Source organism: Pseudonaja textilis, chromosome 3 (assembly GCF_049901715.1).
Source record: "Pseudonaja textilis isolate UNSWEBS1 chromosome 3, rPseTex1.2, whole genome shotgun sequence".
Taxonomy (NCBI): Eukaryota; Metazoa; Chordata; class Lepidosauria; order Squamata; family Elapidae; genus Pseudonaja; species Pseudonaja textilis.
The window spans coordinates 197,251,476-197,263,605 of NC_141992.1; the positions used below are offsets into that span (position 1 = coordinate 197,251,476).

Consider the following 12,130-nt stretch of genomic DNA (forward strand, 5'->3'; position numbering starts at 1 on the left):
TTAGTACTCTGAAGGTTGATTGTTAGCTCTCTGAAAGTCCTTGAGTTCACTTGGAGGTTTATTTGTGTCCTCTGAGTCACCTGAGTGGAGCAAATAGGTGTTCAACCTTCTTGAAAATGCTGAAAGGTTTGTGTTGTAGACAGAAGATAAGGTAAAGTTCCCCTTGCACATTCTGGCTCTAGAAGGCGGTGCTCATCTGTTACAAAACCGAAGAGCCAGCGCTGTCTGAAGATGTCTCCGTGGTCATGTGACCGGCATGACTAAATGCCAAAGGCGCACGGAGCCCTGTTACCTTCTCACCAAAGTGTTCCCTATTTTTCTACTTGCGTTTTTTATGTGCTTTCAAACTGCTAGGTTGGCAGAAGCTGGGACAAGAAACAGGAGCTCACTCTGTTACACGGCACTAGGGATTCGAACCACTGAACTGCCGACCTTTCTGATCGACAAGTTCAGCATATTAGCCACTGAGCCACCATGTCCCTTGAAAGACAGAAGATAGGTGGTGTCATAACCTTCCCCCTCTGTTGAGCGAGGCTGCTTAATTTTTAACGTAAATGTCCTCTTTGACCCCTATTTCAAATCAGTGGTCCTGTCTGTTCAGAATATGGACTTTGTGTCTTCAAAAAAGCATCTTGGATGAGAAGGGAATTGTTTTCAAGGGGAAAAAAAAATCAAGGAAAGTCCAGTTGCCCTTTGAAAAGCACCTTTGGGACAACCATGACCTGGATGATGGAGAATCTCTTTGAACATTTTCAATCAATCAGAATAGAGCTGGAAGGGACCTCAGAGGTCTTCTAGTCCAACCCACTGCTTAAACAAGAGAACCAGGGATGGGATTCTACCATTTTGGACCGGTTCAAGTGAACCGGTAGTTCCAGTGAAGCGTGCGCTCACCGGTTGTTACACCGGTCAAATCCCACCACTGAATCACCACCACTGAGGAGAACCTATACAATTTCAAAGAAATGGCTCTTGTTAAAAGTCTCCGGTGATGAAGCACCTACAACTTCTGAAGGGGAGATGTTCCACTGGTTGGTTGTCCTCTCTGTTAGTTTCTCCTTAGTTCTAGGTTGCTTCTCTCCTTGATTATTTTCCATCTATTGTTTCTTGTCTTGGGGCTTTGAAGAATAAGTTGACCCTCTCTTCTTTGTGGCAGTCAATCAATCAGTCATTTTGACCGGCTCAGCCCTCCGGCGAGCTTCGGTGCCTGAAAGCAGGTTTGAATCTTAAGACCTTCCTTTCTAATCCAACTTCTTCACCACGCTGGCTTCCAAATATGTCCCTCACAAAGTCTTAATTCCCCCCTCCACACACACAATATGGCACATTTCATCTCTTGTCAAGCACTAATCCTGGGTCTTCCTATTCTTTTGGTTTTCAGAGGCGGAAATCCCGATACGCAGAACTAGATTTTGAGGTGAGTATTTGGGGTTCCTTCCAGGATAAAAGCTGGGCGATTTTCCTCGAAGAAGTTGTTTCATCTCCAAGTCAAAGTAGAGGCATTCAATGCAAACTTTCTGGAATGACCTGCATATTGGCCTACCTTGACCTCTTAGGGGTTCTGTTTCTTTAGAATAATATAGATAGATAGATAGATAGATAGATAGATAGATAGATAGATAGATAGATAGATAGATAGATAGATAGATACAGATACAGATACAGATATAGATATAGATATAGATATATATGTAGTCCTCAATTTACAACAGTTCATTTAGTGACTATTCAAAGTTACAATGGCACTGAAAAAAAGACTTATGACTGTTTTTCACACTTATGACCATTGCAGCATCCTCATGGTCAGGTGAACAAAATTCAGGTGTTTGGCCAACTGACATAGATTTATGAAGATGGAACTGTCCTGGGGTCATGCGATCCCCATTGGCTACCTTCTCGGCCAATTTTCAACCAGCAAAGACAATGGAGGAAGCCAGATTCACTTCATGAAACCTGATCACTTAACAATTGCAGTGATTTGCTTAAGAATTGTAGCAAAAAGGGTGTGAAACGGAGCAAATATTAACAACTGTCTTGTTTAGCAACATAAATGTTGGGCTCAATTGTGGTCATATGTTGAGGACTATCTTTAGTTAAGAACAAATTTTCTACTTGGCCCATCAATAAATATATATTTTTTTTAAATGAAAGTGGAAAAGGAGAGATCAGGGAAAGGATTGCTTATAAGGCTATTTGGCCACTTAAATATTCACTGCCTTGAGTTGTTTATAAAAAAAATTATAAAGGAGATGATAGATAGATAGATAGATAGATAGATAGATAGATAGATAGATAGATAGATATGGATGGATGAGGGAGATGGATGGATGAGGGATGGATGGATAAAGAGAGAGATAGAGAATGACGAGAGAGAAAGGGATGGGAGATGGATGGATGGATGGATGGATGGATGGATGGATGGATGGATAAACGGATGGACAGATGGATGGGTGAATGATGGATATACAGAGAGAGAGATTACAGAGAGAGAGAAGGATGGACTGATATGACGGATTAGACTGACAGACAGACAGATAATAGATGACAGATAGAAGGATGGATAGTTAGATAGATGTGGATGGATAGATGGATGGATGGATGAGGGATGATGAATGGATGCTGGATGGATGGATGGGTGGAGATAGATAGATAGATAGATAGATAGATAGATAGATAGATAGATAGATAGATAGGAGAGAAATTACAGAGAGAGACAGAGAAGAATGGACATAGACGGGTTAGACAGACAGACAGACAGACAGATAATAGATGACAGATAGCTACAAGGATGGATGGATAGATAGATAGATAGATAGATAGATAGATAGATAGATAGATAGATAGATAGATAAATGTTTACAATGTTCATTTGCTTCTCACAAACCCTCAACTTACCTGGGTGCTCCCTGTTGTAGAAAATCATGCACACAAGAAAACGTCACCAAGACATGTTCCAGGACCTGAACCGGAAGCTGCAACATGCAGAGAAGGAGAAAGAATCTCCACCAATGGAGACTAAGGTGAGCCTTTCCCTACTTGGAAGTTTCTGAGCTCTACCAGAATTGGGTGCAAATAGTTGTTGTTGTTTTTTAAAGTCTCTATCCAAAATCATAGAAATGAAACCAAGGAGGCAATTTGTCTGCAGCTCCCAAGGTGAAGGAGAAAGTGGCCAACCGTGATAGAAGATCTAGATTCTTTCTTGATGCTGATGGTGCCACTCCTGAAAAAAAAAATCCAGGGAGAAATTTTCTATTGATGTCTCCCTGAGGAATTATTGGAAGAACGGAAGAGCTGGAGGCGTCAGAAAGCTAGAGATAAAATCATACAATAAAAAAAATGACCTTCCCTCTTCCCTAAGTGTTGGAAACCCCAACCATCCACCTAGAATGAATTCTCAGAAACGTTCTTCTTGGAATAAACTTCTAGAGAAGGGACGGGGAAATATGGCCCCTTTATGACCTTTGGACTTCAACTCCCAGAATTCCTGGCTGGCTTAGGAATTCTGGGAGTTGAAGCCCACAAGTCATGAAGAGGCCATACTTCCCCACCCGTATTGTAGATCTATTTGACTGACACTCATCTCTTCAGAGCAACAGACAGAGAAATGTGGTCATGTCTAGCCAATGTTATGTAAATCGCATTTCTATACTTGAATTTAATTATCCCCGCCCAGGATATAACTAATCCTGGTGCTGGATTGGTGATTTAGAGCCCTCCAGGTTGTTGCCAGAAGCTGAAAATGTGTGAACATGGGTCATATTTACCCCAAAGGTGCTTTTTCAGGAGACAATTGGACTTTCTGGTTTTTCGTTGAAGACATTTTCACTTCTCATCCAAGAAGGTTCTTCAGCTCTGACTGGATGGTGGAGAAGGGAAGGATTGATACTCCTTGCAGACAGCTGGTCATTTGCATCCACACCCTTCAAGTGGTGTGGGAGTATGAATGGATTTCCAGAAAAAAAAAAATACTGCAGGTTACAGGAACTATTAGCACTACTCAGGTGACCCTGAGGACATAGATAAATGGCGGACACAACGACTCTCTAAAACTTGGCAGCTTTTAAGACTTGTGGACTTCAACTCCCAGAATTCCTCCTCCTCCAGTCACGTTAGCTCAGGAATTCTGGGAGTTGAAGTCCACAAGTCTTAAACTTGCCAAGTTTGAAGCGCCTTGCTCTAAAAGGATGCAAAGGACCAGTTCTGTCCGCAAGGAGTATCAAGCCTTCCATTCCCAAACCATCCAGTCAGAGCTGAGGAAGCTTCTGGGATGGGGAAGTGAAACATCTTCAAGGAAAAAACAAGAAAGTCCAGTTGCCTCCCGAAAAAGCACCTTTGGGACAACCATGACCTGGATGACTGAGAATCTCTACAGACTGTTCGCATTTAAGAAAAACTGTATTTTTTCCCCATTGTCCCTTTGATTTCAATACATTTCCTGAAAAATCAACCTTCTTTTGTCATCTCCCCCCATGCCACAATCATACTGGGAGTTGAAAGGGGGAGGAAAGGAAAAACACCATATATTTTCTCTTACGTGTTTAGGCCTTGAAAAGATGGAGCGTTTCCTCAAGTGGCAGTGATAAAACTAACGCCAGCGTAAGTCTTAAACCGCCTGCCTTTCTCCTTCAAGGGCCTCATAGCTACATCCTCTCTCCGACCTCCTTACGCTGCATGTGGTCAGCTACATCCTGAAACTGGCATTCGGCCTTCCTAGTCACAAGCCAACATTTTTTGAATGCTTCCCACCTCCTCCTATATCAGTGGCATCCCATAGTAAGAAGATCTGAAGCTGGTCATTCACTCACCTCGAAGGACCTTTGATTTGCATTCCACCCCAGCCATCCATAATGACTGGTCCGCCTTTCCTAGCCTTGACCACATCCAACATGGTAGACTTTTCCAAACATCCCTGACCGGCATGCCGATTCCTTTCATTACGACATTGAGACAGGTAGTCCTCGACTTGCAACCATTCCTTTAGTGACCCTTCAACGTTGCAACGACACTGAAATAAGTGGCTCGTTACTGTTTTTCACACCGTTGCAGCATCCCCATTCATCGACATTCAGGTGCTTGGCAACGGGTTCATATTTACGATGGTGGCAGTGCGTCCTTCTGACAAGCCAAGTCAATGGGGAAGCCAGATTAACAACCATGTGAACTGGCTTAGCAACCATGTTTACTTAACATCCGTGTGAACTGGCTTAACAACCATGTTTACTTAACAACCATGTGAACTGGCTTAACCACTCAGTGATTTGTTTAACAACAGTGGCAGAAAATGTCACAAAACACACTTAGCAGCTTAGCAAGAGATATTTGCGGCTCAATTGTGGTCGTAAGTCGATGACTACCTGTATTCTACTCGAAGAGAGAAACAACTTTTGTTTATCGGAACTCAAGGTGAATCATGTAAGAGTTCATCAAACATTCCGTCAGACTCAAAAATCAACAAGTGGCAAAGTTGAATGTACATATTCCACCGAAATAATCCCATGTATCTCAACTTTTCTTCGTTCTATCACCCACTTCAAATAGGTAAACTTTAAAAGAGACAAACCACCTGAAATAATCTCCTATCCAACCACAGGGAATGCTTGCACAGGTATTGAACAGGTGGTACCTGGCTCAATAGTAGTTACTAATGGGCAATCAACTAAATATGAACTAACAGTGTGCTGTAGCCACTAAAAAGGCCAACACAGTTCTAGGCTATATTTACAGAAGGATAGAATCAAGATCACACGTTAATACCATTTTATAATGCTTTGGTAAGACCATACTTGGAATACTGCATCCAAGTTTGGCCTCCGCTATATAAAAAAGATGTTGAGGTTCTGCAAAGAGAGTAGAGAAGACCAACAAAGAGGATTTAAGGGATGGAGGTTAAAACACATAAAGAATACTTGCTGGAACTGGGTATGTCTCGTCTGATGAAAGGAAGGACTAGGGGTGACACAATAGCAGCCTTCCAATATCTCAGGGGCTGCCCCAAAGAAGAGGGAGTCAAGCTCTTCTCCAAAGCCCCTGAAGGCAGGACAAGGGGCAATAAAGAGAAACTGATCAAGGAGAGAAGCAACTTAGAACTTAGGAGAAAGTTCCCGGCAGTTAGATGAATTGATCAGTGGAATGGCTTACCTCCAGAAGTACTGGGAATCCATCACTGGAGAGTCTTCAAGAAGAGACTGGACAGCCACCTATTTGAAATAGTATAGGGTCTCTTGCTTGAGCAAGGGGCTGGAGTAGAAGACCTCCAAAGCCCTTTCCAACTCTATTATTCTATGTTCTGAGGCCAAAAGCAACTCAGAATTAAGGAGAAGCTTACCAACAATAAGAATGATTAATCAATGGAACGGCTTCCCTCCAGAAGTTGTGAATGCTCCAACACTGGAAGAAGTTTTTAAGAAGAGATTGGAGAACCATTTGTCCAAAATGGTATAGGGTCTCATACTTGGATAGCAGGTTGGACTAGAAGACCTCCAAGGTTCCTCCCAACTCTGTTAATCCGTTATTTTGTAACATGGGAACGGTAGTGAAACTAAGACTCAACCTAGACCTAGCACGGCTGGGTATACCTCTCTCAGTAAGAAGAGGCATAGAACCAATGGGATTTTACATGTTCCCTCTTACATCATTGTAGCTATTCCAATACTCTCTCTTGGATCGGCAGCTTCTCTTAGCATTGCAGTTTAAGCAATGGCCTTTTGCATCAGGCCGTTCTGGGAAAAATATCCAGAAATCCCTTTTGTTGTTCCACAGAGGCACATCTCGTAGTACGATTCCTCAAAAGAGAAATTTCCTTTTCTTTGAATCAATTCAGTTTCATAATTGACCTAACTGCTATTTCCCAACCAGTCTCCCAGGGCACATGGACAGCATTAAAAACAGACAAACAGACAAACAGAGACAGAAGATAGATAGATAGATAGATAGATAGATAGATAGATAGATAGATAGATAGATAGATAGATAGATAGATAGATAGATAGATAGATAGAGAGAGAGAGAGAGAGAGAGAGACAGAGACAGAGAGACAGAGAGAGAGACAGAGAGAGAAAGAGATGAGAGAGAGACAGAGTGATGAATGGGTGGATGGATGGACAGATAGGTTAGGCACAGATTGATAGATGATAGAGAGATAGAGAGATAGATGATAAATAGTTTGAAGATGAAAGATAGACAGACTGACTGACATACACCTTGTAGGGGACATGACCAGCATAGAAACTGAATGAATGAATGAATGAATGAATGAATGAATCAATCAATCAATCAATCAATCAATCAATCGATCAATCAATCAATCAATAATAGACCATGCAGTCCTAGGCTGCATCAACAGAGGGACAGTATCAAGATCACGCAAAATGCTAGTACTGCTTTATACTGCACTGGTAAGACCATGCTTGGAATACTGTCTACAGTTTTGATCAGTGAGATACAAAAAGGATGTTGAGACTCTAGAAAGAATGCAGAAGAGAAAAGCAAAGATGATTCGTGGGGTGGAGGCTAAAGCATATGATGAAATGGTTGCAGGAACTGGCATGTCTGGTCTAACAAAGAGAAGGACTAGGGGGTGATATGATAGTGGTATTCCAATATCTAAGGGGTTGCCACAAAGAAGAGGGTGTCAAGCTATCCTCCAAAGCACTTAAAGGCAGGACGAGAAGCAATGGATAGAAACTAATCAAGGCGACTCCCAAGGGTGCTTTTCATCAGGTAACTGGAGTTTCTTGAGTTATTTTTTTCCTTGAAAACTTTCACTTCTCATCCAATAAGCTTTCTCAGTTCTTCAGTTTCTTTTGGAAAAAAAAAAAAAACAAGAAAGTTCAGCTGCTTTTGAAAAACACCTTTGGGACAACCATGACCAGGATGATTGAGAATCTCCAGAGATATTTAACAAGGAGAGAATTAACAACTTAGGGATTTCTGAACAGTGAAAAAAAATAATCAGCGGAATGACTTGACTCCAGAAGTTGTGGGTGCTCCATGGAGGTTTTAAAGAAGAGACTGGATAGTCATTTGTCTAAAGTGGTATAGGTTCTTCTGTTTGAGCAGGGGGTTGGACTAGAAGACCTCCAAAGTCCCTTCTAACTCTGTTATTCTGTTAATTAATCAGTTGATAGTCTTGCCTCCAGCAGCTGTGGCTGCTCCATCCCTGGAGGCTTTTCAGAAGAGCCTGGCCAGTCATTTGTCTCAAATGGCACAGGGTCTCCTGCTAGAACAGGGGGTTAGACTAGAAGACCTCCAAGGTCCCTTCCAACTCTTTTATTCGGTATTCTGCATTCCCGTTTGGTGTTGACATCTCACTTCCTTTTTCTTTCTTCCTGTGCTCTGATTCCTTTCTAGCAAGAGAAGCAGCAAACACCAAACAAAAGACCTTGGGAAGGACTCCGGAAAGTCCACTCACCCCCAACATGGGTCAAAAAGGAGATGGAGACTGAGATTCAATCTCCCTTAGAACTCAAAACTGTGGAATGGGAGAAGACAGGCGCAACAATTCCCCTGGTGGGACAGGACATTATTGATCTCCAGACAGAGGTCTGAGGAGGAGGAGAGAGAGAGAGAAAAAAAAGAAGAATTAAAAAAAAAAAGACTCTTTGGGTGTTTTTCCTCACCCCACTGGAAAACTAAACAAGAAAAAAACACAAACAGGTTAGGATTTTTTTTAAAGAAAAAAACAGAGAAAGAAAGAAAAGAAAAGAAAGAAAGAAAGAAAGAAAGAAAGAAAGAAAGAAAGAAAGAAAGAAAGAAAGAAAGAAAGAACATGAACTCATGACGTGGAATTAAAATGCAGAGAAGTGAGCCAGCTGGAGTCTCGCAGAACCGTGGTTGCTCCGAGGAGGAAATACAAGATGATCTTGGTTAGGTTCTCCATAGACCGAGATTGGAGGGCAGGGTGGGAACCATTTCTTTTTCGAGCACAGTAGCAGTAGAGGAAAGAAACCTGAGCTTTTCTGGGTAAGAAAGAAGAAAGAAAGGGTGGCCAAAGGGAAGGGTGGAAATTGGGGTGGGATGCGGGAGGAAAAATAGAAGAATTAAAACTTTTCCAAAACATTCTTAGAGGGGAAAAAAAGGAATGAGTGGAAGGTCTTTGGTGTGGATAGCCCTGCAAATGTGGGGAATGACAAAAATATGGCAGGCAGAAAGAAGGACACCGATGGGAGACCAACCAGCGAGCAGATCACTGGTACCACACTGGAGGGCACCAACCATTGGACGCTAATCTACTCGCACTTGTCTCCTGAATCCGTGAGGAACGAAAAAGAGAAAAACGCCCATCCCTCTTCCACACCTCCTCATCACCAGTGGAAAAGCACCAGAATCTCAAAGCAAGAGAGGTCCTATCTTCACATCAAACACCTCCACCGACCCTCCATTCAGAGAACGTGGTTGGAGAAGGAGAACCAAGGTAATCCAAGAAACTGTCCGGGTGAAAGATTTCAAATCGGTTTCTTCTACTCCACCTCTTCACCATCACTAACCCGAGAATCTCCTTTTAAAGAGAATAAAAAATCCATTCAACCGGACAGCCACCACCACCAAGACCTGCTTTACTGGGTAAAAGGGAGGGTTTGGGGTTTTTTTTTCTTCTTTTTTTAAAATAAAACTAAATAACAGGGGAAAAAGTGAAGAACGTATATCATCCTACTGACTTCGTGGTTCATCCTCCAGAAACTCACGGTGAGCTTTTGTTCCAAACACTCCTGCATATTCAGGTTATTATTTTTCTTTTCCCCTTTCCTATTTTCCATTTTCAAAAGACTACAAGACCCTTCCCCATCTTTTCACCCGTCCACTTTTCAAAGCAGAAAAGTTTTTTGGTGAACTGACTTGGAAACGTGGAGGAGAAGATTTGCCTTAGACTTTGAGACAAACCGAGACAAACCAACAAAACACACAGTGAGTAACGTTCACTTGGGGGAAAAAAAACAAAAATCTCTATTTTTTTTTCTTCAGTTTTTTTTTTTTCCTTTTCGTCAATAAAAAGAGAACTTGAAACCCACAAACTTTCTCTGCTTTGGTTTGTGTCATTTGAAAAACTTCCTTCCGTCTCGTGGGCTGCCCACGTGATGGGGGACCAAGGATAGAAAGTGGGATTTTTTTTCTCCCAATTTTGCTTTTGCGGGAAAGCAAAAAGCATCTGACTTTGCAAAAAAATATATATATATATATTTGTAATCCCTCTGTTTGGGATTGTGTAGGAGGTTGCTAATCCTGTCTGCTCCTGGGTAAATAATCTGATTTTGCAGATACTGAAATTTGAACGGCCTGCTCACCCTAGCACCGTGTTTATGATGCGCCAAGAATTCAGCAAAACTCATAATGTATCCTGCCCAAAAGCGTTGGCAATGGTTCTTAAGAAGGACAGCACAAGTTTAAAAATGGCTCCAGAGATGTTCAAGTTTTCCATGAGGAAAAAAAAAAATTAAATTTTTTGTGGGATTATGCCCCTGTCCAAAGAAATAGGGAACTGGAAAATTATTGTATGAACCATTACATGGTAAGCAATATTTAAGCAATGGGAAAAAATAATAATAATCAGGGTTTTTGAAATAGAAAGTCTCCGCAGTTTTTAAACAAAATATCAACCTCTTTTTCTCTGTGTGGAAGAAAACCGACAAATTGTACTTCTGTTTTATATCGCTTTTCTGATCATTTTTCCATGTTTCATCGCTCTCTTTTTCCCCCCGCCGTAATGGAAAAATGGGATGTATTTTTATTCCTTTTTTGTTTGTTCGTTTGTTTCATCTTGTTTGCAAACTACAATTGTGTTTTGGTTAAGCTGACAATGGCTGAATAGATGGCATGGACTTATCCTATATGGAAAGTGTTAATGATACGTCTCATAGCTTGATGGGAGACCCAACTCCTTCCATCTCATCTCCATTTGGAAAAAAAAAATGTTTTCTTCAACAGGAATGGTTTCATTTGTTCCTTCTGTGCCAGAGAGTTGAGCGTGGTGCAAATTAGCAGAGTTAGGAGAGACCTTCTAGGTTGGAGTAGATCAGGGTTGTCAAATTTGATTTCATTGAGGGACACATCAGGTTTGTGTTTGACCTCAGGGAGGCTGGGGGCATGGCTGGGGGGCTGGCTCAACACCATTCATGTTGGGGGCATTGTGGTGGCCAATTGCCAAAGCAGGATTTCCCTTAGACCCTCCTTCCCTCTCATTATAATCTCCCTTCCTTCCTTCCTTCCTTCCTTCCTTCCTTCCTTTTCTTTCCTTCCTTCCTTCCTTCCTTCCCTTCCTTCCCTTCCTTCTTTCCTTTCCTTCCTTCCTTCCTTCCTTCCTTCCTTTCCTTCCTTCCTTCCTTCCTTCCTTCCTTCCTTCCTTGCTTCCTTCCTTCCTTCCTTCCTTCCTTCCTTCTTTCCTTCCTTCCTTCCTTCCTTCCTTCCTTCCTCCTTCCTTCCTTCCTTCCTTCCTTCCTTCCTTCCTTCCTTCCTTGCTTCCTTCCTTCCTTCCTTTCCTTCCTTCCTTCCTTCCTTCCTTCCTTCCTTCCTTCCTTCCTTCCTTCCTTCCTTCCTTCCTTCCTTTCCTTTCCTTCCTTCCTTCCTTCCCTTCTTGTTCCATCCCTCTTCGTTCTCCTTTCTCCTTCTTCCTTCCCCTCTTTCCTAATTTTTCCTTGCTGTCTTCCCATCTCTCCTTCTTTTTCTTTGACTTGCCTCTTTCCCTTTCTACCATCCTGTCCCTTCTTGGATGCTCAAATGCAAAAGGGGAAAACATTTTCTCCTTGTTGTGTTTTTAGTCCGCCCCTCCTACAGCCCCCTGCCAGTGAAAACAGAGCTCAGGGTGGCACGCACCACCTTTTCAGGTTCCATTTTCAGCCATGAACTAGCTTTGGTTTTAGCTGGAAGAGGCACCACAGGCCAGTCCTTCACGGTTTCCAGGCCAGTCTCATGGGCCAGATCTAAGCACCTCGTGGGCCAGATTCAGCCCGCGGTCCTTGAGCTTGACTCCCCTTAACTAGATGACCTACCAGGTCCCTTCCAACTCTGTTAATCTATTACTCTGTTAAAATATTATGGGGTACGTGAGGAGCCCATCAGCTGGCTCTGGGAGAGGTGAAAAGTCCGAGGGGGGCCCCCCCCCCCAAAAAGGGGGGTTCTTCCCGCCGCTGGACCGCGA

General features: G+C 42.5%; 1 protein-coding gene across 1 annotated transcript in view; it reads left to right on the forward strand.

Moving 5' to 3' along the window:
• The window catches only part of ADGRB1 (adhesion G protein-coupled receptor B1), a 268,637-nt gene extending 258,627 nt beyond the window's left edge, over positions 1–10,010 (forward strand). Inside the window, exons 29-32 of the mRNA XM_087931808.1 lie at positions 1,382–1,417; positions 2,916–3,020; positions 4,543–4,596; positions 8,350–10,010. Of these exons, the coding sequence (XP_087787934.1) occupies positions 1,382–1,417; positions 2,916–3,020; positions 4,543–4,596; positions 8,350–8,547 (393 nt within the window). The 3' untranslated portion in view covers positions 8,548–10,010. The remainder of the gene's footprint in view (positions 1–1,381; positions 1,418–2,915; positions 3,021–4,542; positions 4,597–8,349) is intronic.
• Positions 10,011–12,130: the final 2,120 nt, after the last annotated feature.